The 22932-nt window shown below is 34.2% G+C and overlaps 3 protein-coding genes across 3 annotated transcripts; 2 read left to right on the forward strand and 1 right to left on the reverse strand.

The window, feature by feature from the left end:
- Positions 1 to 2: 2 nt before the first annotated feature.
- Positions 3 to 1836, forward strand: LOC111783959 (uncharacterized protein At5g39865-like). The gene is made up of 2 exons (XM_023664780.1): positions 3 to 603; positions 1193 to 1836. Exons 1-2 carry the CDS (start codon positions 8 to 10, stop codon positions 1707 to 1709), a joined length of 1113 nt encoding a protein of 370 aa, XP_023520548.1. The 5' UTR covers positions 3 to 7; the 3' UTR covers positions 1710 to 1836.
- Positions 1837 to 7614: 5778 nt separating this feature from the next.
- LOC111783961 (NAC domain-containing protein 12-like) lies at positions 7615 to 9149 on the reverse strand. Its single transcript, XM_023664785.1, has 3 exons — positions 8834 to 9149; positions 8476 to 8744; positions 7615 to 8402 (listed from the first exon to the last, which is right to left on the reverse strand). Exons 1-3 carry the CDS (start codon positions 9018 to 9020, stop codon positions 7713 to 7715), a joined length of 1146 nt encoding a protein of 381 aa, XP_023520553.1. The 5' UTR covers positions 9021 to 9149; the 3' UTR covers positions 7615 to 7712.
- Positions 9150 to 18959: 9810 nt separating this feature from the next.
- On the forward strand, positions 18960 to 22689 carry LOC111783963 (alcohol dehydrogenase-like 4). The gene is made up of 10 exons (XM_023664787.1): positions 18960 to 19047; positions 19128 to 19264; positions 19337 to 19386; positions 19475 to 19809; positions 20801 to 20883; positions 20972 to 21047; positions 21187 to 21248; positions 21347 to 21442; positions 22252 to 22413; positions 22480 to 22689. Exons 1-10 carry the CDS (start codon positions 18981 to 18983, stop codon positions 22588 to 22590), a joined length of 1179 nt encoding a protein of 392 aa, XP_023520555.1. The 5' UTR covers positions 18960 to 18980; the 3' UTR covers positions 22591 to 22689.
- The last annotated feature ends 243 nt before the right edge of the window (positions 22690 to 22932 follow it).

The following is a 22932-nucleotide window of genomic DNA, read 5'->3' on the forward strand; positions in this document are numbered from 1 at the left end:
CCCCCCCATGCGATGCCACCACCCTCTTTTGAATTCAATTTTAGCGCCCAAACTTAGCGTGCTAAGCCCACAACTCCTAAACCAAACCCTTTCTTTCATTCAAAAATTCAATCTTTCATCTCCCCCTTTCGACCCCTCTTCCGATTCATCGCTAATCATGGGCTGTGCTTCTTCCCATCTTCTGAACCACGACGACGAGTTTCCCCAACTGGGTGCCGCCGCTCTCACCCACCACATCGTCTCCCTTACTTCCACCACTTATGGCCTTCTTAACCTCGACCCACCTTCCGCTGCCACCCCAGCTCCGCCGCCCAGGTTCACCTTTGGCTCTGTTTTTCCTACTCCCCTCTCTGAACCCAAATCTGAGCCGGAGGTTATCAATTCCTGGGAGCTCATGGATGGCCTCGATGCTGACAGCTTTCGATTCTCTCTTCTTTCTCAATCTAAGAAATTTGCTCTCAAGGATTTTGATTCCAACAAGGAGAATTCCAATCCCAATTGCCCCAATCAGATCGTGGAATCTGCTGTCCTTCGACCATCGTCTCGAGCCGCTCTGACCGCTCCCGTGACAATTCCGTCCCCTGTGAAGCATTTGCTCGACAGGTATGTTGTGCTAAAATTGAACTCAAAACCTTAGACTGATGCTGACTTATAATTGTGTGATCACACCTTGGTCTGAGGTACAACAAAACATTTTTTACAAGGGTTTGACTGTTATAAATGATGTTATTGCCGGATACAGGCGGTGTGCCAGTGAGAACGGTAGGCCCTAGGAGTAGATTGTGAGATCCCACCACGATTCGAGAGGGAACCAAACATTCCTTATAAGGGTGTGAAAACTTCTCCTTAGTAAGCACGTTTTAAAATCTTGAGGGAAAGCTCGAAATGTGGTGGATTGTGAGATTTCACATCAATTGGAAAGGGGAACGAAACATTCTTTATATGGGTGTGGAAACTTCTCTCTAGTATTGTGAGATCTCACATCAGTCGGAGAGTGGAACAAAACATTCTTGGGTGTCGAAACCTCTCCCTAGTAGATGCATTTTAAAACCTTGAAGGGAAGTCCGAACGGGAGTGAATTGTGAGATCCCACGTTGGTTAAAGAGGAGATCGAAACATTCCTTATAAGGGTGTGGAAATCTGCAGGCTATGGGTACAATGTGTTTAATCATTTATTCATATTGTTATTCAGATTTGAGGTACTCTGCCCACCGAGCGGGGAGCATCGAGTGGTGGTATACACGACGACCCTACGTGGGATAAGAAAGACCTTTGAGGAATGCAACGCCGTGAGAGCGGCAATCGAAGGCACCGGAGTTCAAATCTGCGAGCGAGACGTGTCGATGGATCGAGGATTCAGAGAAGAGCTAAAGGAATTGATGAAAGGGAGAGGGGAAGAAGGCATGATTCCTCCAAGAGTGTTCATAAGAGGAAGGTACATAGGGAATGGTGAAAAAGTGTTGAAAATGGTAGAAGAAGGAGTTTTAGGTGAATTACTTGAAGGGCTACCAAAAATCAAAGCTGGGTCGGTGTGTGAAGGGTGTGGGAATGCAAGGTTTCTGCCATGTTTTCAGTGCAATGGGAGCTGTAAATTGGTGATGACAGTGAAAGAAGGAGGGCTTAAAAGGCTTGGCCATGGCAAGGCTGTGGTTGTCAAATGCCCTGATTGCAATGAAAATGGCCTTGTCCTTTGCCCCATATGCAGCTGATGCCTAAAACAGTGAGCATTCTGAGTTCCAAATCTTAATATACATATATGATGATCTCTGTTGAATCTGATACAGAGCTGTTTGTGGTTTTTACAATAAATCTGAGGTCAGTTCTTTGCTGATTTATGAAAAAGAAATGGGTTTCAATCTTTCTGTCTAACACCTCAAGGTCTTCATACTTGTTTGTCATGAACTCTGCTAAGAACAAAGTTGAAAGAATATGAACAAGTTATGATAAGCAAATTGTTAGCAAATGTTTCCGGTCATTAACTCGAACCGGAGTTGAGTTGGGTTAATCGTGTGTGAAACGCCTCATGCCTAGATTCATATCATAATTTCAAGCTAAACATGCATGATTTTAGAGTTTTTATGACTGATTCATCCAAAAAAAAATTAATTTTGTTGGTATAGATAGTAACTATTCTTATCGTAGGCTATATTATGGATCAAGCCACCGAGAACTTGGGCCGACATTATCATCGGCCCATCAAAGAAAATATCTAGAGACGTTATGTCAAGAGCTAGAAGCAAAATTTTCCCCTAATTATTAGCCATCACAAGTCTTTTCTTTCTTTCTATCTTTTTTGAAAAGATCAAAAGCCTATAAAATTTTAATTGATTAATAATTCAACTTAAAAAAGTAAACTAGAGGCTAGATCCTCTACAGATCTGCGTGTCAATCTCTAAGTTGTGTATGTGATGTCCCCATATCTCTAAGTTGTGTATGTGATGTCCCACATTGGTTGGGGAGGAGAACAAACCACCATTCATAAAGGTGTGGAAACTTTCTACTAGTAGACGCGTTTTAAAATCTTGAGGAAAAGCTCGAAAGGAAAAGCCCAAAGAGGACAATATCGGCTAGCGGTGGATTTGGGCCGTTAAAAATGATATCAGAGCCAAACACCAGACGATGTGCCAGCCTTCTCGCTGTTCCCCGAAGGGGGTAGACACAGGGCGGTATGCCAGTAAGGACGTTGGGACCCAAAGGGGGGTTGATTTGGGGGGCGGTCCCACATCGATTGGAGGAAGGAAAGAGTGTCAGCGAGGACGTTGGGCCCCGAAGAAGCCCAAAAAAGACAATTTCTGCTGGCGGTGGATCTGAGTCGTTACACTGTAAAACGGAAATATTGTAGCTTTTCATTAGCGAAGGCCTTGTGAAGTAAACCCCTTATAGGCGGTCGTAGCTAAAGTTTTGGCTCAAACTTATAAAAATAATTCCAACGAAGAGAAAAAAAAAATACATATATATCATCCTCATCAACATCAAATTAGGTTGTCGTAACCAAACTTACTTTTCGAAGATAAAAATATTAATCATTAAACGATATTTAAAATAAAGTTTAGAGTAATAGTAATCAATTATTGATAATTAGTCAATTCATTAGCAAATAAAATAAGGCTCAATCAATAATTAGAAGTTAAGGCTTATAAGAAGTAGGATGAACGAGAGCATGACTAAGAAAGGCTTAAAAGAATTGAAAGTCACCGCCCCTAATGTTTTATTTGGAGCAATTCTATATTGGGTAACATCCTAGGAATTTTCGTAGAATGCATGTAAGTAAGGACAAAACATGCTCAAATGACATAGGTTGATTTATGGGGATAATCTTCACTTTTAGAAGAAATAGTAAGCAACGTAACAATGTCACAAGGGATGCAAGAGAATATCTGGGTGATCAGGTACCGAATCCAAATTTCGAATTCTGGGCATGAGTCGTTACATATTAAATGGTTAAATAATAGTGCATGGACCAAATTGTTATTTTCTTTTTAAGTGCAAGAACTAAAATGAGTATTGTAAAAGTTTATAGTCGTTTGGTAGCCATTTTCTTTTTGGTTTTTATAACAGTCCAAGCATACCGCCAATAGATATTGTCCTCTTTGACCTTTCTCTTTCGAGTTTTCCCTCAAGATTTTTAAAACGTGTATGCTAGGGAGAGATTTCCACACTCTAAAACGCATCTCACAAACATGTTTTTTTGGGAGATAAAAAAGGGTTTCCCAAGTAAGCCAATGAATTTTGTTATAAGTGTGTAACGAACCCCACCAAAAACATGAAATTTCCCTACTAATATCATCAATTACTTTCTTGAGAAGTTGAAAACAACCCATCAAATGAACAAGGATAGCTTCAATTACACTCTTCATTTAAACTTCTTTCTCCGCTAAACAAAACGTTTTCGAACTCATTTAGTTCAATCATACGAAAGCTCACAATAGAAAAACGAACAAAACTAAAAAAAAATTATAAGAACAAATGGAATAAGATGTTAAAAAGGTGCACGTNTCCAAGCAGAACACGCTAAAAGTCATAGAAAGCCGACAATGAGACCTCGTGATATGGAATCACTACAAGGCGAGTAAGATTCGAATTACCGATCGAATATCACAAGGCAAGAACACTTGTTTCAAATTCGAATCACTCTACAAGCAAGATCGATCATATGTAGTTTGAATGATTCTTGTTGATCAAATATCTCATGACAAGAACACTTGTTTGAGATTCGAATCACTCCACAAAGCAAGATTGATCATGTTGAGCTTGAATGATTCTACATGCGAACCTAAACTACACCGAATTGCAAAGAAACTTAATCATTGGCTAAAAGAATGCTTCTTTTACTATATTTTCCAAGTCTCTTACAAATACAACATACATGACTTTATACAGCCTCAAAATGAAACTCTTTGACTTTACATCAGACATTTCAAGAGTTTGTAACATTCATACTTTATGGTCATAATGAGCCACTATGTAAATGTAACTTTAAAATAAATAAAGTCTTAAAATACATTAATGAAATACAATAACTCTAAATTACTCTAAACCGTAATCCACCCAAAATTTATAACAATGAAGTTTCATTATTTTTCAACGTGACATGAATTGAAATATGTTTTGATAATTTCACAGCATTTTCTTCACATCTCCATTGAAGTATACTGCATGATTGATGTCTCTTAGTTCCTATCACCTCAATACAAAAAAGTAATAAATAATGTCACGCCAGCTTGTGTTAGCTCTACTGTCACAAAATAGCCACGAAAAATCGACAATTGAGACCGAAATACTACTAAACTCTAATTCTAGGGACTAATTGATTAATCATGTGATAGTTTAATATCATATAAAAACATGAGGTCATTTGTTCAAATTGGTACCCATTTAATACCAATAGTATAATTGATTGAAACTTGTGTTAATTTCAAAATCACGAACAATTTTTCAAATATAAACCCTAATAATCTAATTGATAACTCCATTCAAATTTTCTTCATGAAATCAAAATGTGCATTTTGATTAAAATTAGGGCAAAAAAAATGTTCGAATTGTTGCATTTATGGTGGTGGTATGCGAGTCTTCTGTATGTTATATCAACGTTCTCCTTTCCTTGTGAGCTTGAAAATTTATAAAATGTTCGAACGGTTGAAAATTGATATTAATTTAGAAAGAAAAGACATTATAGGAGGAGTTCGAACACATCATTTTCTACTTTTATCGAGAATCTTCCATCCAAAAAAACATCCTTAAAAGTTAAGGATGTTCTTCATATGTCCTATCATTTATAGCACAACATTTGAGAGGGCCATATCTCAATATACCAAAAATAATGATGAAACCAAGTCTTTGTTTTTCTAGAAGGAAAAGAAAAAAATAGTCACTCTACATGAGTAATCTCTAGGGATAATCAATATATTCTTTTTCCTTTTTAACTATTACTTTATAGGTTTACGATAACTCTTAATTTTGAGCTTTCGAATTGATCTTCTAACCTCTCCATGAACGTCTAAATCTTTGACATAATTGTGTCGTGTGTTCTTGAATGACTTTGAATCAATTCGATAATTTTTAAAAATTATTTTCAGTTATCTTGTTTGGATTAATTTTACACAGCGTTTATCACGGGTAGAAATGTTCATTTAACCTACGTAGATTCATTCAAAACGAGACGAATGAGAATAGACAGATAGAGATATCTATTTGACCGTAGGGATCGGTCTCAAACGGAGTAGAGAATCTTTGTCTAAACGAGATAAAACATTATGTTGATAGACATTATTGAATTGACTAGGAACATGATATTCGCAAAAATCAATGAAATTTTGTGCGAGATGATGATTGTAACATGTGGCTGTGGCTGTGGCAGGCTTCCTCATCTTGCTCCGTCTCGTAGATATCTCTAATAATGGGTCTATCGAAAGTTGGGTTCGTAAACTTTTATGGTTTATATCGTTTTTATGTCTAAACAACATTTAAGTTGATGTTTTAGAAGGTAGGAGGTGATTGTGTTGACAAAGAATAAAGAGCAAAGGGTTATGTTAGGTCAAGAAGTTTGTTAAGCTATGTTTATCAAAGGGTTAGAGGTTTATATAAGGCATTGAATTGGTTTAGATTGTAGGGCCAACTTAATCATTAAAGTATATGCGATATCTAAATTTAAAAAATATATATCTTTTATTCATCAAGTTCAGTTGTATTCGAGTCGGTAAATGAGAAGTATATGAATGAACCGATACCACATTCGAATGAGAAGGATTTTTGTTCGGATATGGAGTCTCTCTATCTGGTAGAGATATATTTGGAAGATAACTTGTAAAGATCTGATAGACATATATATGGTAAATATTTGGTAAAGATTTGACAGAGGTATATTCGGTAGACTCGTAGGTTTAAATCTTTGAAAGATATATTTAGTAAATTGAAACCATATATATATACCGGCTCTCAAGATTCTTTCTTCTGTATTCTCTGTTGTTGTACAATAACTGAAGTCATCAATATAAAACCTTTANTATATATATATACCGGCTCTCAATATTCTCTGTTGTTGTACAATAACTGAAGTCACCAATATAAAACCTTTAGTCAATATTCCTCTTTGTATTTTCTCTCTCGTTCTTTGTGTTCATCTTGATCGAGTGTGTGCGTTGTTGAGCAATCCTAACAATTAGTATCAGAGCTAACAACTGGTATCGATTCTAACAGTTTTAAGAAAATCACCTCAAGGTAAATTAAGATTCAGATTACCTTATTGATCAAATATCTCGACGCAAGAACATTTGTTTGAGATTTGAATCACTACACAAGTAAGATCAATCATGTCAAGCATGAATGATTCTAAACATGGAAGTGTAGTATTTGCAAATAAACTTATTTTGAGATTAAAAAAAAGTTAGAGGGATGAAATTATAATAATAATTTTATTTTTTTAAAAAAAAAAAAAAAAAAAAAGGCTTCACAATCAGTTTCAAATTCGTACCTGATTTTCCAAAAGGCAATCGCCTTTTTTTATTATTATTATTTTGATGAGGGAAATAAAAAATTAAAAAAATTAAAAAATAAAACGAAAAAAAAAATAAAACATTTTTTTTTTCTGGTAGACACCTTCCAGTGGACCCCACCGCTGCACACGTTGTCGCCAACTGTACACACATAGGAATGACAACCTGCGAATAAGAGGATACCACGTCAGCTTCTCATTTGTCGGTATCCGAAATCTGGGTCCCACAAAGTCGGCAATAAAGTCAACGCGATGCTATGATTGATGTGTCAAACTCGTCAATTTAGTTACGAATTAATCGGCTTTGGACCATTAGCTTTCCCCACTTCATTTCACCCATTGACTCACTCTTCACACAGCTACCACACTCCATTTTTCCCCTAATTATCCTTCAATCTTCAAAATTTAACTCAATAATTACATAAATTTCGAAGTATAATTTGGATATCGTTTTTATTTTTAGGGTTTCGATGCATCAGATGAATCGTCTATAAACTATTGTATTTACCCGAACACCTGATATCGTCAACTAATACGAAAAAATAAGGGTGGTAACGACGAGAACTATAGAAATTTGGCTAAACCCGACCAAATTGCAACTTATAAGGTTAATCCGTACGAGCTCGGAAAAGTTGGGCAGTGTATAAATATGGAGAAGAACTTATTAGGAATACATAGATGCATATATAAATATGGATATTTTGATATACACTAAGGCTAATTAAACGGAGAAATGGGATAGTGGGTCTAATGATGAGGGAGACGCTGACTTCGTGAAGCCCCAGATATCATTCTCATGCCCATATCCCAATCCTCTGCTCGATACTTGCATATGATGATGTTGTTGTTCGTGTTCGTGTTCTCCGTCTTCGATGGATCTTTCGTTGTGACCGTTCAGTTGGGATGCGACAAGTCGGTCAAGGGCAACCCAGTTGTCGAGCTTGACCATAGGTCGGTCGTGGACGAGCTCTGGCATTGGCTCTGTTGGTTCTAAAAGCATCTCGTGGTTGAAGATGATGTTGTAGTCGAACGGTGTCGTTTCGAGTTGGTGGTGGGAGACTATTGAAGGGACGGTTGTGGGGCTATCTAGCCTTGGTAGATGCATGAATGATTTGTCAACTTTTTGTTGTTGATCTTCTATGTTGTTCTTTGAATTGAGTATTAATCTTGAAGATTGGTTGTTGTAGTTGATATTGGAAAATGACTCCATTTCTAGCTTGCATGTTCTTCCCATATAATGAAGTATTTGATCCAAAACTCCATCGTTGTTCGCGTTTAGTAAACGAACATCGGAATCCGACCCACTTGCCTTCGGGCTATCTACGCACTTTTGGTAGCTCTTCTTTTTGAAAATTCGACATACGACCCACCCGTCCTCCGACACTTGTGGCTCTCCAATCGAGTTACAAATCTGTAGAAGCATAAATGAATGACAACATTCTCATTCGATACAACGAGATCAAATATTTGCATTACTAGCTTACATTGTTGTCACGGTCACAGTCGTCTAGACGGTATTCATGCATAATCCAATCAGACTTTTGGCCATGAGGGGCTCGTCCTTTATAAAAGACTAAAGTTTTTCTCAACCCAATTCGTTTAGATCCAGTGTAAATAATCTTATCACGACCAGTGGCTTTCCAGAATCCAACCGCCGTAGCACGATTCGTGCGAGTTCCAGTTGGATACTTCTTATCCTTATGGCTAAAGAAGTACCAATCGTTTTGTGGGGTGGATCCGATCTTGCATTTCTCTACACGAAACGAAAAAAAAAAAATGAAATCGAAACACGAAACGAGAAGAACATTAAAAAGACAAAAAAAAAATAAATAAAAATGAAACCTTGAATATCCCAAGGCTCGAGCTTGTTAAGATCAACATCACGAATGACATCAAGATCAATCTTTTGAAAGGCAACCTTCTTCCTAAGGTAATAATGTAGAAGCTCCTCTTCAGTGGGGTGGAAACGGAAGCCCGGAGGAACTTGAGAGTGACCGTTGACCGACAGTGTCATGTCGTGCTCCGCCATGAAAGCAAAAAACAACCGCCGGAAAAGCTGTGGAGACGGTGGAGAGAGAGAGAGAGAAAAGGTGGGTTTTTTTAAGGGCAAAGCTGAGCGTAAAGGGTAATGAAGCAATGATAATTTATAATGAGAGAGAGAGAGGTGTCAAGTGGAGGATGGTAAGGCCCTGAAATTGATGAAAAGGGTTACATTTTTTTATGTCTGATAGGGCATTAGTGTACTTAGGGTATTGAGCCTATTAGCTTCAAGAACAGCCAACCACCTAAAATTATACGCACACACCCCACATAATATTCAATAATTAAATTACAATTTAGTCCTTATAAACACTAGACAGTGTGTCAGTGAGAACGCTCGATTGGAGAGAAAAAACGAAGTATCCCTTATAAGGATATGAAAGTCTCTTTTTAATAGACGTGTCTTAGAACAGTGAGACTGATGACAATCGTAATGGGCCTTTACAGCAGAGCAAGACATTAGACGGTGTGTCAACGAAGATGCTGAGCCTCTAAGGGAGTGGATTGTGAGATCAAAACTAGGGTCGATTAGAAGGAAGAAAAGGGTTAGAAGAAAGGGCTCAATCGAAACCATGACCTTTGACCTTAAAAATCTATTTGAAAGCCACACCAAAAACAACCACTTTCTCAATAAAGAGATTTTTTTTTTTTTTTTTTTTTTTATTATTATTATTATTTTTAAAAAATAAAAAGATGAAAATGCAACCACCTTGAAAGACAAAGGAGAGGCAAAAGGAGGGATGATGGGGTCGGAGCCACTGAGCTATCAAACAGATGTGTGAAGGAAAATTAAAACCTAAAATGCTTTTTTTTTTTTTTTTTTTTTAAANTATTATTTATTTTAAATAATTGACTCCGAGTAGTTAAAAATGATAATAAAATATATGTATATATAATTGTATCGTGAGTAAAAATATATAGGGACAAAGGTCGTGATTATTGTATGAAGTTAGAACGAGTAGTGCGTGGCTAACTAATATCTAGTAATGAACGGTCTAGATTTAGAAAGTTCGTATATGTACTAGAGTTGGTAGCTATAGGGTCGAGCCCTACCTGATATGAACCCACATAATGAAATTAAAAAAACATGTGCCGATCGGAAAAACTTCACTCTTATAAGTATTTCAAGACAAGTTGCTAACGTGTCTATATTACATAAAAATATCGGGACAATTAACATGTCAAATCTAAATTCAAAACAAGTAATTACACGAAGTTAGAAATATAATTAATAATATAATATTTGCTGATTTGTATAGATGTTTTTTAAAGACAAAAAGAATCAAAAAATCAAATCATTTGGGATCATAATTTTTGAAAATGACTTCTAATTTATAAAAAAAAAAATTAAAAAAAAAATAAGAATTTCAAAGTCATTATAAAATTATTTAAAATAGGTCTATAAATTTTTAATTTTAAAAATATATAATAGGTCTCTAAAAATTTTATTTCTCGTCTAAAATTATTAAATTAATCTTTTCCTTTGAGTTGAAACGGATCTATCAGATAGAAAATAAAAATAATCAGAGATTTATCCGACACAAAATTAAAAATTTAAAAATTTGTTAATCATTTTTTAAAGTTTAGAGACCAAATAGACATAAAATTAAAAGTCGTGAGACTAAACGGGTTAATTATAGCTGAGTTATGCTCACTCTGATACAGTTTTCTAAGGATCAGACTCTTTCTTTTTCGTGTCAGATACTTATATCGCTTTCGATTTTTCGTGTCGTATGCATGCAAAGATAATATTGGACGGAGGGGACATTAGTTAGGCATTACTTTATAGGGTCTTAGCTTTAGCTTAGGTTTAAGATTATAAATCTAAGTTTTCACATAAATGAAATCTAAGCTTTATCTTTTTGTTGAAATTAAGAATCACATGAACCACTCAACTGAATGTAATGTCGTTTTATTTTCTTATCCTTACGACATTTAATTTGGTGAGCTATGACATCCTAGGTTGTTGTCAATTACGTGTATGCCGAAGTCATTATTGGAAATGACACTACCTCAAAATTTGTACTTTTTACCTTATTTTTGTTGGAGAATAACTTTAGTAACTCAAGTTTTTACTAGAGGAATCACGTAAAAAGTTATAGCGTTTATTATTATAAACTCGAGAGGAATACGGAGCAGGGTGGAGGGCAGGAAAGCGTTTCCCGTTCCTACTCCGCCTCCTATTTCAATTTCAATTCTCGTGAAATGTTCCGTTTATTTTTGCAGAAATTGGAGCAGTCGTAGGGAACTCGGGACGTCGGATTCTACGTGACCACTTTTTCCCATTTTTAATATATATATTTGTTTTTAAAAAAATTTAATGGGTAATTTCTAATTTTTAATTAAATCTAATAATATTTCATTTTAAAAACACAACATTTTATATATTCATAATGTACCAAAGTTTTTAATACATTAATTCAATAACCACTCAACATAATTGAAACACATTAATAATACACATCAAATAATAAATACTAAAATCACTATACCTATGTATGTATTTTTCTATTTTTGTAATGTTCAAATTAAAAGATTGAAAAAAAAAAACAGAAGCTTCGACGATCGTTTTTATTGGCCGTCAGCAAAGAGAAAAAAAAATGAAAAAACCACGCCCGAGTCGTGGTAAACTGTGGCGAAATGATGGATTTTGTTGTTTAAAAATGTTCACCGACGTTAATGTGGGAGATTATTGCTTGATTTTTATTGTTATGATATGCACTGTTATCCGGTTAGGGTAGGATGGTTAGAGTGTCTCCAATTATCCTCTTATACTGAATTTCTCTCGGTTGGCACAAGTCTACATAATATCGTAGTAGTTGGTAGATATGAAGATCGTTCCTTCATGAATATCATTATTGTACTATACGTGGACTGATAGGGAGTCGCCAACTAATCTCTAATAGTGAACTATCTCGATTGACAATCTCTGTATGTATGTATATATAATTTGAAACGATGATAGGGAGAAGTATAGCTAGATTATTTGGACGTAGGGGAACCCTAGATAATCACAACCTAAAATAAGACTCTCATAATGTAGATGAGTTCAGATGAGCTAAATGAGTCTTGACTGAGTCTCAACGTCACTTCCCAAACCAAAACAACCTTTCCTAGATCTAGAAAACGTTAACGTTGAAGTTCCACAACATGTAACATAAACAAACAAGTTGATTTGTCTTCGACCCACTGAAGATCGAAGCTAATAAAAATACATTACTTCATTGTTCTATGTTCTACGAGGTCTTGCATAAGCAGATACTCGAAAAGGGTCGCAAAGTGTAAAGATATAGTTTTTGACAACCATTATAAGAACAACAAAATTGATTATATCGAGATTGTCTAAATGGTAATAAGGAAGTAGTAGCCGTCCTCTCATATCATCCGAACTCGTCCTAATGAACCGATCAATGAACCGATAATAATCAAGTTTAGTCCCTATATTTTCGATAACTCGAACGGTTGAGAATCCGAAAAACATGATTCAAAATTTGAACGCACAAAGGAAAAAGTTGGGCACTCACAACAAGAGCAGGTCGAGGGCAAAGATTTTCTTAAACAAATAATGTGTTTATTTAAGATTGTTTCTGTTATGAGACAGCAAATTTATGTCTTAAAGTGTAATGATTATTAAATTAAAAACATTTATATTTATAAAATTAAAATTCTGGAAATTAATGATGGAGTTTGGGCGGCAAATTGACCCACCAACTAATTCTCACTAACCTCCAATATTTAGTACACAATTTTTCATTTTATTTTATTTTTTATTTTATAATTTCTCTCTTTATTTCCATTAATATGCTTCTCTTTTTATAATTCAATTTATTTGTGGAATTTTGGGTGACGTTTGTTGTGACGTAAACATATTTTCATTTTCATATTAATTGAGAGATTATGTTTTTTTTTATATTATACTTTTTGGATCCATAATCCCCTTTTCTCTACTTTAATTAGGGCCTAATTTGGATTAATTTCTAGTTTTTCGGTTAATGATTCAAAATCTTTTTCGAGCATTCCCTTTTCTAAGACATGAATACGTAACCTACTTGGCTTGAACTGATTCAAACAGTGATGGTTATCCCGACAACTTAAACAGTGGGTATTCTCCTTGTGACATGAATACTATGAAATCCCAAACTGATTCAAACAGTGATGACTATCCCAACAATTCAAACAATGTGTATTCTCCTTGTGACATGTATACTGTGAGATCCCGAATTCAAACAGTGATGACTATCCCCACAATTCAAATAATGGGTATTCTCCTTGTGACATGTATACTGCGAGATCTCGAACTGATTCAAACAGTGATGACTATCCCCACAATTCAAAGAGTGGGTATTCTCCTTATGACATGAATATTGTGAGATCCCGAACTGATTCAAACAGTGATGACTATCCCCACAATTTAAACCGTGGGTATTCTCCTTGTGACATGAATACTATGAGATCCCGAACCGATTCAAACAGTGATGACTATCCACAATTCAAACAATGGGTATTCTCCTTGTGACATGTATGCTGTGAGATCCCGAATTCAAACAGTGATGACTAACCCCACAATTCAAATAATGGGTATTCTCCTTGTGACATGAATACTGTGAGATCCCGAACTGATTCAAATAGTGATGACTATCCCCACAATTTAAACAGTGGGTATTCTCCTGTGACATAAATACTATGAGATCCCACATCAGTTGAAAAATGAAACGAAACATTCCTTACAAGGGTGTGAAAATCTCTCCTTAGTATACGCGTTTTAAAACCAGGAGGCTGATTGCGATATATAACGGGCTAAATCAGACAATATCTACTTGCTGTGAACTTTAGCTATTACAAATATTTTATCAATACGTGTCATTTTAACATGTTTTGTTCTTACTCACTCTTTATTTTATATATATATATATATATATATACACGTATTTATATATATACGTACTTGAAAAATAAATTAATAGTTTGTGTAATTATTGAATTATACACGAATCATACACTAAATAATTATTGAAAGATACATACTCAATTATTAAGATATTTAACTAATTATGTAAAATTTAAGGTAAAAGAGTATTTATTTAACTACATATGCATTGATATTATAAATATGAAACAAAATAATTGATGTCACATCTTTTATTTGCTATCATGCAAAATTTTATTAAATAGATCAATTCAATAATTTTTTAAATATTATATAGTTATTTAAATATGATACAATAATTTTTTTTTTCTTAATGGAATATGATCCAATAATTTTTTGGTACCAAAATCATATTTTTCTGAATTTATAAAATATTTTGAAAATCTTAATGTCAAATGTAATATTAACCACTCTAAATTACTAAAATGGCCTCAAATTATTTATAAAAATAAGGGGGAAATTGAGTGAAAATTAAGAGAGAGGGCATTTACGTCATTTCATGAGAAAATATTGTCGGACTGATTCGAACCTCAAATATTTTGTTAAAAAAATATCACTCATTTTATATTAATTGAGTGATATTCATTTTAACGTTAAAAAATTCTTTAAATTTATACGATTTTGATTAATTTATTTACTAAATTTTGTTTGGCCTTAAATTTTATGGTTTATTTCTATTTGGTCTCTCAGCTTTAAAATATGTCTAATAGATCACTAAACTTTTGAGTTTATATCTATTTAGTCCCTTAACATTTAAAAAAAAATGTGACACCGAGGTAAATGAGAGGTACATGAATTAACCGAGATTACATCCGGATGAGAGTGATCTTAAGGATAAGATAACTAAAAAAGACCTAAAAGAAATAAAAGTGGGATTCACAATGTGGGATCTCACTATCTTTCTTCGTTCGGGACCCAACATCCTCGCTAGCACTCGTTTCTCTCTTCAATCAATGACAGATCCCACATCAGTCAGAGAGTAAAACAAAACATTCTCCCTAGCATATGCACTTTAAAAACTAAGAGAAAGCCCGAAAAGAAAAGCGCATAGAGGACAATATCTGCTAGCAGTGGGCTTAGGCCGTTACACAGAAAACTTCATAATTAAGCGTGTTTGATTTGGAATAATCGTATCGTGGGTGGTGACCGAAAAAGGTTCCATGAGTCAATGACCTAATAAACACAAAATTTAAAGTTCGAACACTTAATTTAAATTAATAATTTATTATATATTTTCTAATATTAAAAAAAAATGTATTAAAAAGGAAAGTTAGGTAGGAAATGTAGATGAGGAGGTTGAAATTGGATACAATATGTTATTGTAATTTATCAAAATCATGAGTATTTTTTAAATAAATAAATAAATAACTAAATATATTTTAAAAAAAAAAAAACTTAAAAAATATTATTAAAACTTTTAAAATAAAATAAAATAAAAGGTTTTAAAACTAATTTTTAAAATTATTAAATATTGAAATGAGAAAAACATTAGTCAAACGCCGTCGTATTTTTATTTTTATTTTATTGTTATTTGTTACCATGTGTCCATCATTGACCACACATCTAATTTTTCCATTGCCTTCTTTATTTTTCTCACCTAACTTTCACTTTTTTACTGTGCCAGTTTAGAGATGAAAATTCAAATAAATTCTTACGTTATCTCCCAAGTAAAAATAATTATCTAATCAATATCAATCTTTAACCTATGGTTAATATAATAATTTTTCATTATACGAGGAACAAATAAAAATAAATTTTTATTTTTAACCCGTTCGTTAAAATATTTTAAATATATATATATATATATATATTCAGCAAAGTTGTGGATGTTAGAATGAACACGACTGTACACAATGGTAGGATATTGTTCACTCTGAGCATAAACTCTCATGGTTTTGTTTTGGATTTTCTCCGAAAGATCTTACACCAATGGAGAGTGTATTCTTTTATTATAAATCTATGATCATTCCCTAAATTAACCGATGTGGGACACTTTCATCCTACACCTCCCTTCAAACAAAGTATGCCTCCCCTTAATCGAGGCTCGGCTCCTTTGGAGTCTTCTCTGGTCACTTTTTTACTATGCCTTCGAGGCTCACAATACTTTGTTCAACATTTGAGGATTTACCAATCTATTGACATGGTTAAGTTTAGGGCATGGTTCTGATACCATGTTAGGTTGAATGACACTGTCATCAGTAGGTCAAAGCCTTGAACGAGTTGTCTCCCCAATTTGACTCTGGAATCAAAACATTGATTCCCTTCTTTCTGTAGGTCAAGATCAACAGGCGGTCGTCCGTCGTCGTAAAGTAGTCCCCACGAAGCTTTCGGGAGGAGGGTCGGTCTTTTGGCTGAAAAACAGTGTGCACAAGAATCCTGTCTCACGACGGTCTAATCTCAGCTTACGTTCCCTATTGGTGGGTGAACAATCCAACACTGGTGAATTCTGCTTCACAATGATAGGGAACATGAGCTAGGATTAGACCGTCGTGAGATAGGTTAGTTTTACCCTACTGATGACAGTGTCATTCAACCTAATATGGTATCAGAGTCATACCCTAAACTTAACCGATGTGGGACACTTTCATCCAATAGCAGAGACATCACTAAACCAGTTAGGGTTGTTCTTGTAAAGAAGAATTCGTAGATATTTTTTCAGAGCTACAGTCGAGCCTACCCGACTAGATATATAAAAAAAAAGAATAAAAAAAATTAGGTGAAAATGAAAAAGAAAATAAAAGATAGAGACAGGTGTGAGTTGGCATTTTGAAATGTTCCATATTATAGATTTAGTGGGGGAGGCAATATCTCACTTTCCAACTCTTACATCAATGTTAGTGGGCTTCTCATTTTGGGCCTTTTTTTCCTCTCAAACAATAAGTGGGCCTTATGTTGGGCTTTTTTTTTCCTTTTTTGGGACGTCATCATCTGTACAGAGGTGTCTTATCCTTACCTGAAAAATAAGAGTAGCACATACTTCGGTCTTTGCACGTCCGTAATTTTAAACATAATACTAACGTATTTTTAAATTTTATTTTAAAAGATAATGGATATTAATGAAACTTTTTAAAGTTAAAAATGATATTTTTAAAACATCATTAAAAGTATTCGTAAAATAAAGTGTATTAAGAGTTTCAATCCAAAACTAACCGTAAATATATATTTAAATTTTTTATTTTTTAAAAGTTTAAGGATATCGTTGAAATTTATGAAAGTTTAATTTAATCTTATTTAAACCGAGAGATCCACAAAATATATATATATATATATATATATATATATTTAATTTTAAAATATTTTTTTTATCAATAATATGATATTCTTATTTATAATATAAGGTGGATAAGTTTGACTAAATTGTGAAATTTTTTATTATCTTCAATATGCGTATAAAACACAAACAATCCTTGGAAACAAACAACTTCAATTATTATATAATTTCGTTGACTAATTTTTGAAAATTTTAATGATGAAAAATATAAATTTTCATGTAATTTCCAAACAAAAAAAAATTATATAATATGTTTTAAGGTTACGTTCATTCTATTATATTATTGCAAAATCTTTCATGTTTTTTAGTAAATTTTTTAACCTTACTCTAATTTTATTTGTCGCTGATTCGAGGGTTCGTCCTCTTTGGATCCATTTTGGTGCGTTGTGTTTCTCGGAATTTTGGTTAATGGGTCTCGTTGATTTTTATTTTTCTCTCCCGATAAGCTTTGGAGTTTAGTCTTGATAGTCACTGTCTATACCAACAAGTTACACTTTTTTATTTTTTTTTTCTGGTAGCTCGTTTAAATTTTAAGCAATTCTATGTTTAATTCTGGGAATAAAAAAAACTAAAAATTTTAAGCTAAAATGAGACCAGAATTATAAAAAAGAAAAAAGAAAAAAATTTGAATCATTGAATATTTGGTCCATTTTTCATGAATGTATTTGAACATATGGTCCGCTTCCTATATATTTCATCTGTCAACTTTATGATATTGCCTACCATTTTTGGAAAATAATTTCCTTTCCTTTTATGTTACTATTTTACGACGGAGAAAAAAAAAACAACGCACTACGAGTTGCAACGTGTTTTGGTTAGGGTATGAATTTGAACTTTGAAGCTGAATAGGAGGTAATTGAGTCGTGCGAAGAAAGAGAATTGGCCTCTCACCCAAACCCTCACATCGACATGAGACCGAAGAGCTCATTATGTTAAACGGAGGGTATGTCATCCATGATTTGAGGAGCCCTAACTTGCCAATAGCAATACTAATTTTCTAGAGAAACTCGTTCTTTTTCGCCATCTGAACTTTATGGGGAGCCCTCACAAAAGACATAGGAAAGGTAGATCTAGGCCTAATCCCTACCTTGACCTAGACATATGCTTGAAATCGATGAACCCATAAAGGAAATTGAGCCTCTTAGCCCAATTTCAACCTCGATCTTCATCATGCATGACTTTGACTCATAGGACCTAATATAAGCCCGATTTTCGTTCTTTTTAACTTAAACATCAAAACGTGTATATTTAAGAAATTATGCCGCCTAAATTTTAAATATAAGCTATTTTCATTCATTCGATCTACAAGCGGGTCCACCACCAACTTTAAAGAGCCTACTAAACCGTTGGGTCACCGCCCATTCAATTTCTTATGCCTCCTTACGGTCTAGCTCCTATTTTTTATTTTTTTTATTTTAAAATATTTATTTTATTCTCTAAATTTTTAAAAATTATTTTTAAAAAAATCACTTAATTTAAAGATAAATCTTTTACTCCCTATAAAAAAGACATATATTCTGAATTTACCTAATATTTGTATTATATATTATAGTGATACATGGATAATCTAATATATTTATCTGCATAAAATAAATTTAAATTTTTAAAAAATATAAAATTATATAACTAAATTGATTAAAATCAAAATAATAATAATTTTTTTCCTCTTATTTAAAGTCAAACTTCTCTAAATAGATAAATGAGATAAATGAAACAGTCTGCCACTTTCATTTCCCAAAAGAAACAAACAAATGGAGGCGGTTTCTCCGATCAACGGCTGCTCCGGCGACACCGCTGGAAGAGTCATCATCTGCAAAGGTAATAAACAGCCGCCGCGGCCGCCGCCGTCTCTCTCTCTCTCTCTCCGCCGTAATTGTTTGGTTTTTGTTTTCTTGTAGCCGCCGTGGCTTGGGGTCCGGGGGAGCCGCTCGTCATCGAACAAGTCCGGGTCGACCCGCCACAGAAAACGGAGGTCCGAGTCAAAATCCTCTTCACTTCCATTTGTCACACGGATCTCAGCGCTTGGAAAGGAGAGGTAAAAAAGAATTTAAATTATTTATTTTTTAGTCCTTTTGCTAATTAGCCCTTGAATTATTTGAAATTGCAGAATGAATCCCAAAGGGCTTACCCTCGTATATTCGGCCATGAAGCTGCCGGGTCATTATATAATTTCAAATCCTATTTTTTATTTTTCAATAAATTATTTATTTATTTATTTTTCTAATAAAAGAATTAATTAATGCAGAATTGTGGAGAGTGTGGGGGAGGGCGTGACGGAGGTGGCGGCCGGAGATCACGTGATTCCGCTATTCCACGGGGAGTGTGGCACGTGCCGGTGTTGCAAGAACCCGAAAACGAACGCTTGCGAGGTTATGGGAGTGAATCCGATGAAAAGAACGATGACCCACGACGGTAAAACCCGGTTCACCACGGCGGACGAGCGGCGGCTGCCGATTTTTCACTTCCTAAATACGTCCACTTTCAGCGAGTTCACGGTGTTGGAATCCGCCTGTGTCGTTAAGATTGACTCCGAAGCTCCCATGAAGAAGATGACCTTGCTAAGCTGTGGCCTTTCTACTGGTACGTAATTAAATTACAATATAATTTTTTTTTAATTCATTAATTTCTTATTGCCAACTACGATCGACCCAAATTTTTAATTTTTTAAAAATTCAACTTAACTCAAATCTAAAAAATATAATTCAATTTAATATTTTATAATTTGGGTTAAATAGTTCTATTGATCGGATTCTCGAGTCATATGAATATCTTACTTTGTTGTCCCGTAAAATGGTAATTCAAAATTTTAGGTCCATTTATTCTATTTTAAAATGAAATGTCAATTTTTAAATAACAATCATTTAAATGGGTTGATTAAAATAATAATTTAATATTAAATCAATTTTGTTAGTAATCATATTTTTAAAAATTACGGAATAATTTAATCAAGAAGTTTGAATCCATTAAATACAAATAAAGAATACTAAAAATATGAGAGACGACTTTGACAATTTCATACAAAATTTAGAAAATAAATAAAAATTGGATTTTAATAATAGGTTTAATTTATTCGAATTTTTAATTCTTACTTTTTCATACGAACAAAAAAAAAAAAAAAAAAAAAAAAAAANAAAAAAAAAAACAACAAACACACACAAAATTAATAAGAGAACATGGTGTGTCAGAAAAAAAAAACCTTTTTGTCGTTTTCTGCTCAATAATTGTCAATGTTTTTTTTTTAGATATGTTTTTTTAAATATTATAATTATATATTTTTTTCTTATGGAATATTATGGTTTTTATTATGATATCTTATAATATTTTCTTTACATATCATTTATTTAGTTTTTTTTTTAATAATTTTATTACGAGTGAAAATGAATTCAATAAATAAAATATAAAAAAATTTCTTGTGGCAATTCCTTTAAAAAAAAAAAAAAAATTGTGAAATTGAGGATAATAGGTGATAGGGATAGAGACGATAAAGCTTGTTAGATTCATAAATAGGTGGGAGAACGTATTTAAGACAATTAAAATGATAATTAATGTGTTATGTAAACGATGGAAATAGGAGTGGGAGCGGCATGGAATACGGTGAACGTGGAAGCTGGCTCGACGGTGGCGATTTTTGGATTGGGAGCAGTAGGACTTGCGGTAAGTAATTCTCTTGTGTGGAATGGTTCGATGGTAGAGTCGAATTGGAGCTATTTTTTGTAACTTGTTGTGGTGGTTGGCTTTGTAGGTGGCTGAAGGAGCACGAGCCCGTGGTGCTTCTAAAATCATCGGCGTCGATATCAACCCACTCAAGTCTATCGTTGGTAATTTCCTTTCTTTTACTCTTTTACTCAAGTCTATCGTTGATAATTATTTTTAATTATCGTTGGTACTTTTGGACAAAGTATAAAACTTACGAGTATTTTTATTAATTTAACCTAAAAGCAACTTATATTTATATAGGAAAGCAATTCGGAATCACCGACTTTATAAACCCTAGAGACTCCGACAACCCTGTTCATGAGGTCGGTATTGGTGGTATCCCCACAAATTCCTTCAAATTTTCATTTGGGTTCAAATTTTCAAATTTTCAATTTTTTTTTTTTTATATTCTTGATCGTAGATAATTATAGAAAAAACAGACGGAGGTGTGGATTACAGCTTTGAATGTGTCGGGAATGGAGAGATTTTGCGCACGGCCTTCTTGTCTACTCACATTGTAAGTAACATTACCATTTAACTTCAAATTTTTCATTCAATCAATTTAAACCTCATACTTGAACGAGTGTAGCAATTTACACTGTCGATTAAGTTTCTGTTTCAATCAACGCTAGAAAATTGTCATACATGTCCAAAATCGTGTGTTGCGTTACAATAAATAACTAAATTATTCGAGATCGAGTGACCACCATCATAAAAACTACGAACTCGACTCTTAAAAGTAAGTCTCATGTGAGGGAAGATCCAAGGGGCAATGACCGCTACAATCTTGTTGACTTTTGTTGTAACAACCCAAGCCCAACACTAGCTGCTTCTTTGGGCTTTACTCTCAGGCTTTCCGTCAAGGTTTTAAAATGCGTGCTAGGAAGTGGTTTTCACACCCTTATAAAAAATGTTTCGTTGTCCTCTCCCATCAACGTGGGATCTCACAATCCACCCCGTTCAGAGCCTAGCGTCCTCGTTAGCACTTGTTACCCTCTCCAACCGATGTGGGATCTCACATTAGTGGTGAGGAGTTTGATTCTAGTTAAAATACGGGTGGGAATAAGAAAAAGTAAGTGATGGATAGAGAGACATCCATGATCACAATGAACTAGTTCCAACCTTGTCGGTCTAGTCGATAGTCGATAATATTGATGTTAGACGAGGGTGCTTCGAATGAAAACGAAATCGGGTACCTAACTTTCTTCTTTTTCTCGAGTTCAACGATAACATAACGAGTATATACCTCATTGAATTGAGTTGTGCTTAGATTGACAGTCACAAACACAAGTTTAACAAATGAATTTGGTTCGACGTTTTGATTAGGGATGGGGAACGACGGTGATGTTGGGAGTTCATACAAGCCCAAAAATGCTACCACTTCATCCCATGGAGCTGTTCAGTGGGCGTAAGGTGGTGGCTTCCGTTTTTGGAGGGTTCAAAGGCAGGACTCACATGCCTCACTTTGCTAAGCAATGCATCAAAGGGGTAACTCAAGAACTCTCCTCTCTTTGCCTTAACACAATAATACTAACTTCTTCACCTTTGTATCAGGTGGTCAAATTGGATGAATTCATAACACATCAACTTCCCTTTCACCAGATAAACGACGCGTTTCAGCTACTTATCGATGGAAAATCTCTACGATGTGTTTTGCAATTTTAAGCTATGTCGTGATGTATTTTTTTAATTTGAAACGCGATCGCTTTATAATTTGCTCTTATGGATCTCTTTAGACATATACCGCTGATAATATTCAATAAATATTTGCAATTTTTTTTTCTATTTAGGTCCGTTAAGCTATGCTGAATGATTATACGCATAGAATTGACCGTTCGTTCAATCTCGAGTAATTCTTTGTATATGGGTATTCAGTGAGCTAAGAACTCAGTCCAAAAAACGACACTTATATTCATTAAATATACATTACAATTTTGTCATCCAATAAAATCGTGATTGTGACAGCTGAGTAAAGGAATGGTACATGAATAAACCGATACTACATCT

The sequence above is a fragment of the Cucurbita pepo genome, unplaced genomic scaffold (genome assembly GCF_002806865.2).
Source record: "Cucurbita pepo subsp. pepo cultivar mu-cu-16 unplaced genomic scaffold, ASM280686v2 Cp4.1_scaffold000134, whole genome shotgun sequence".
Taxonomy (NCBI): domain Eukaryota; kingdom Viridiplantae; phylum Streptophyta; class Magnoliopsida; order Cucurbitales; family Cucurbitaceae; genus Cucurbita; species Cucurbita pepo.

What these genes read in the sequence shown, in the direction of transcription:
- LOC111783959 (XM_023664780.1), top strand. Translation starts at nt 8, where the DNA reads ATGCGATGCCACCACCCTCTTTTGAATTCAATTTTAGCGCCCAAACTT. An exon ending in GTGAAGCATTTGCTCGACAG is followed by an intron (nt 604 to 1,192) that starts GTATGTTGTGCT and finishes ATTGTTATTCAG; the next exon opens with ATTTGAGGTACTCTGCCCAC.
- LOC111783961 (XM_023664785.1), bottom strand. Translation starts at nt 9,020, where the DNA reads ATGGCGGAGCACGACATGACACTGTCGGTCAACGGTCACTCTCAAGTT. An exon ending in CGAGCCTTGGGATATTCAAG is followed by an intron (nt 8,745 to 8,833) that starts GTTTCATTTTTA and finishes CGTTTCGTGTAG; the next exon opens with AGAAATGCAAGATCGGATCC. An exon ending in ACTGTGACCGTGACAACAAT is followed by an intron (nt 8,403 to 8,475) that starts GTAAGCTAGTAA and finishes ATGCTTCTACAG; the next exon opens with ATTTGTAACTCGATTGGAGA.
- LOC111783963 (XM_023664787.1), top strand. Translation starts at nt 18,981, where the DNA reads ATGGAGGCGGTTTCTCCGATCAACGGCTGCTCCGGCGACACCGCTGGA. An exon ending in CCCACTCAAGTCTATCGTTG is followed by an intron (nt 21,048 to 21,186) that starts GTAATTTCCTTT and finishes ATATTTATATAG; the next exon opens with GAAAGCAATTCGGAATCACC. An exon ending in CCTTCTTGTCTACTCACATT is followed by an intron (nt 21,443 to 22,251) that starts GTAAGTAACATT and finishes CGTTTTGATTAG; the next exon opens with GGATGGGGAACGACGGTGAT.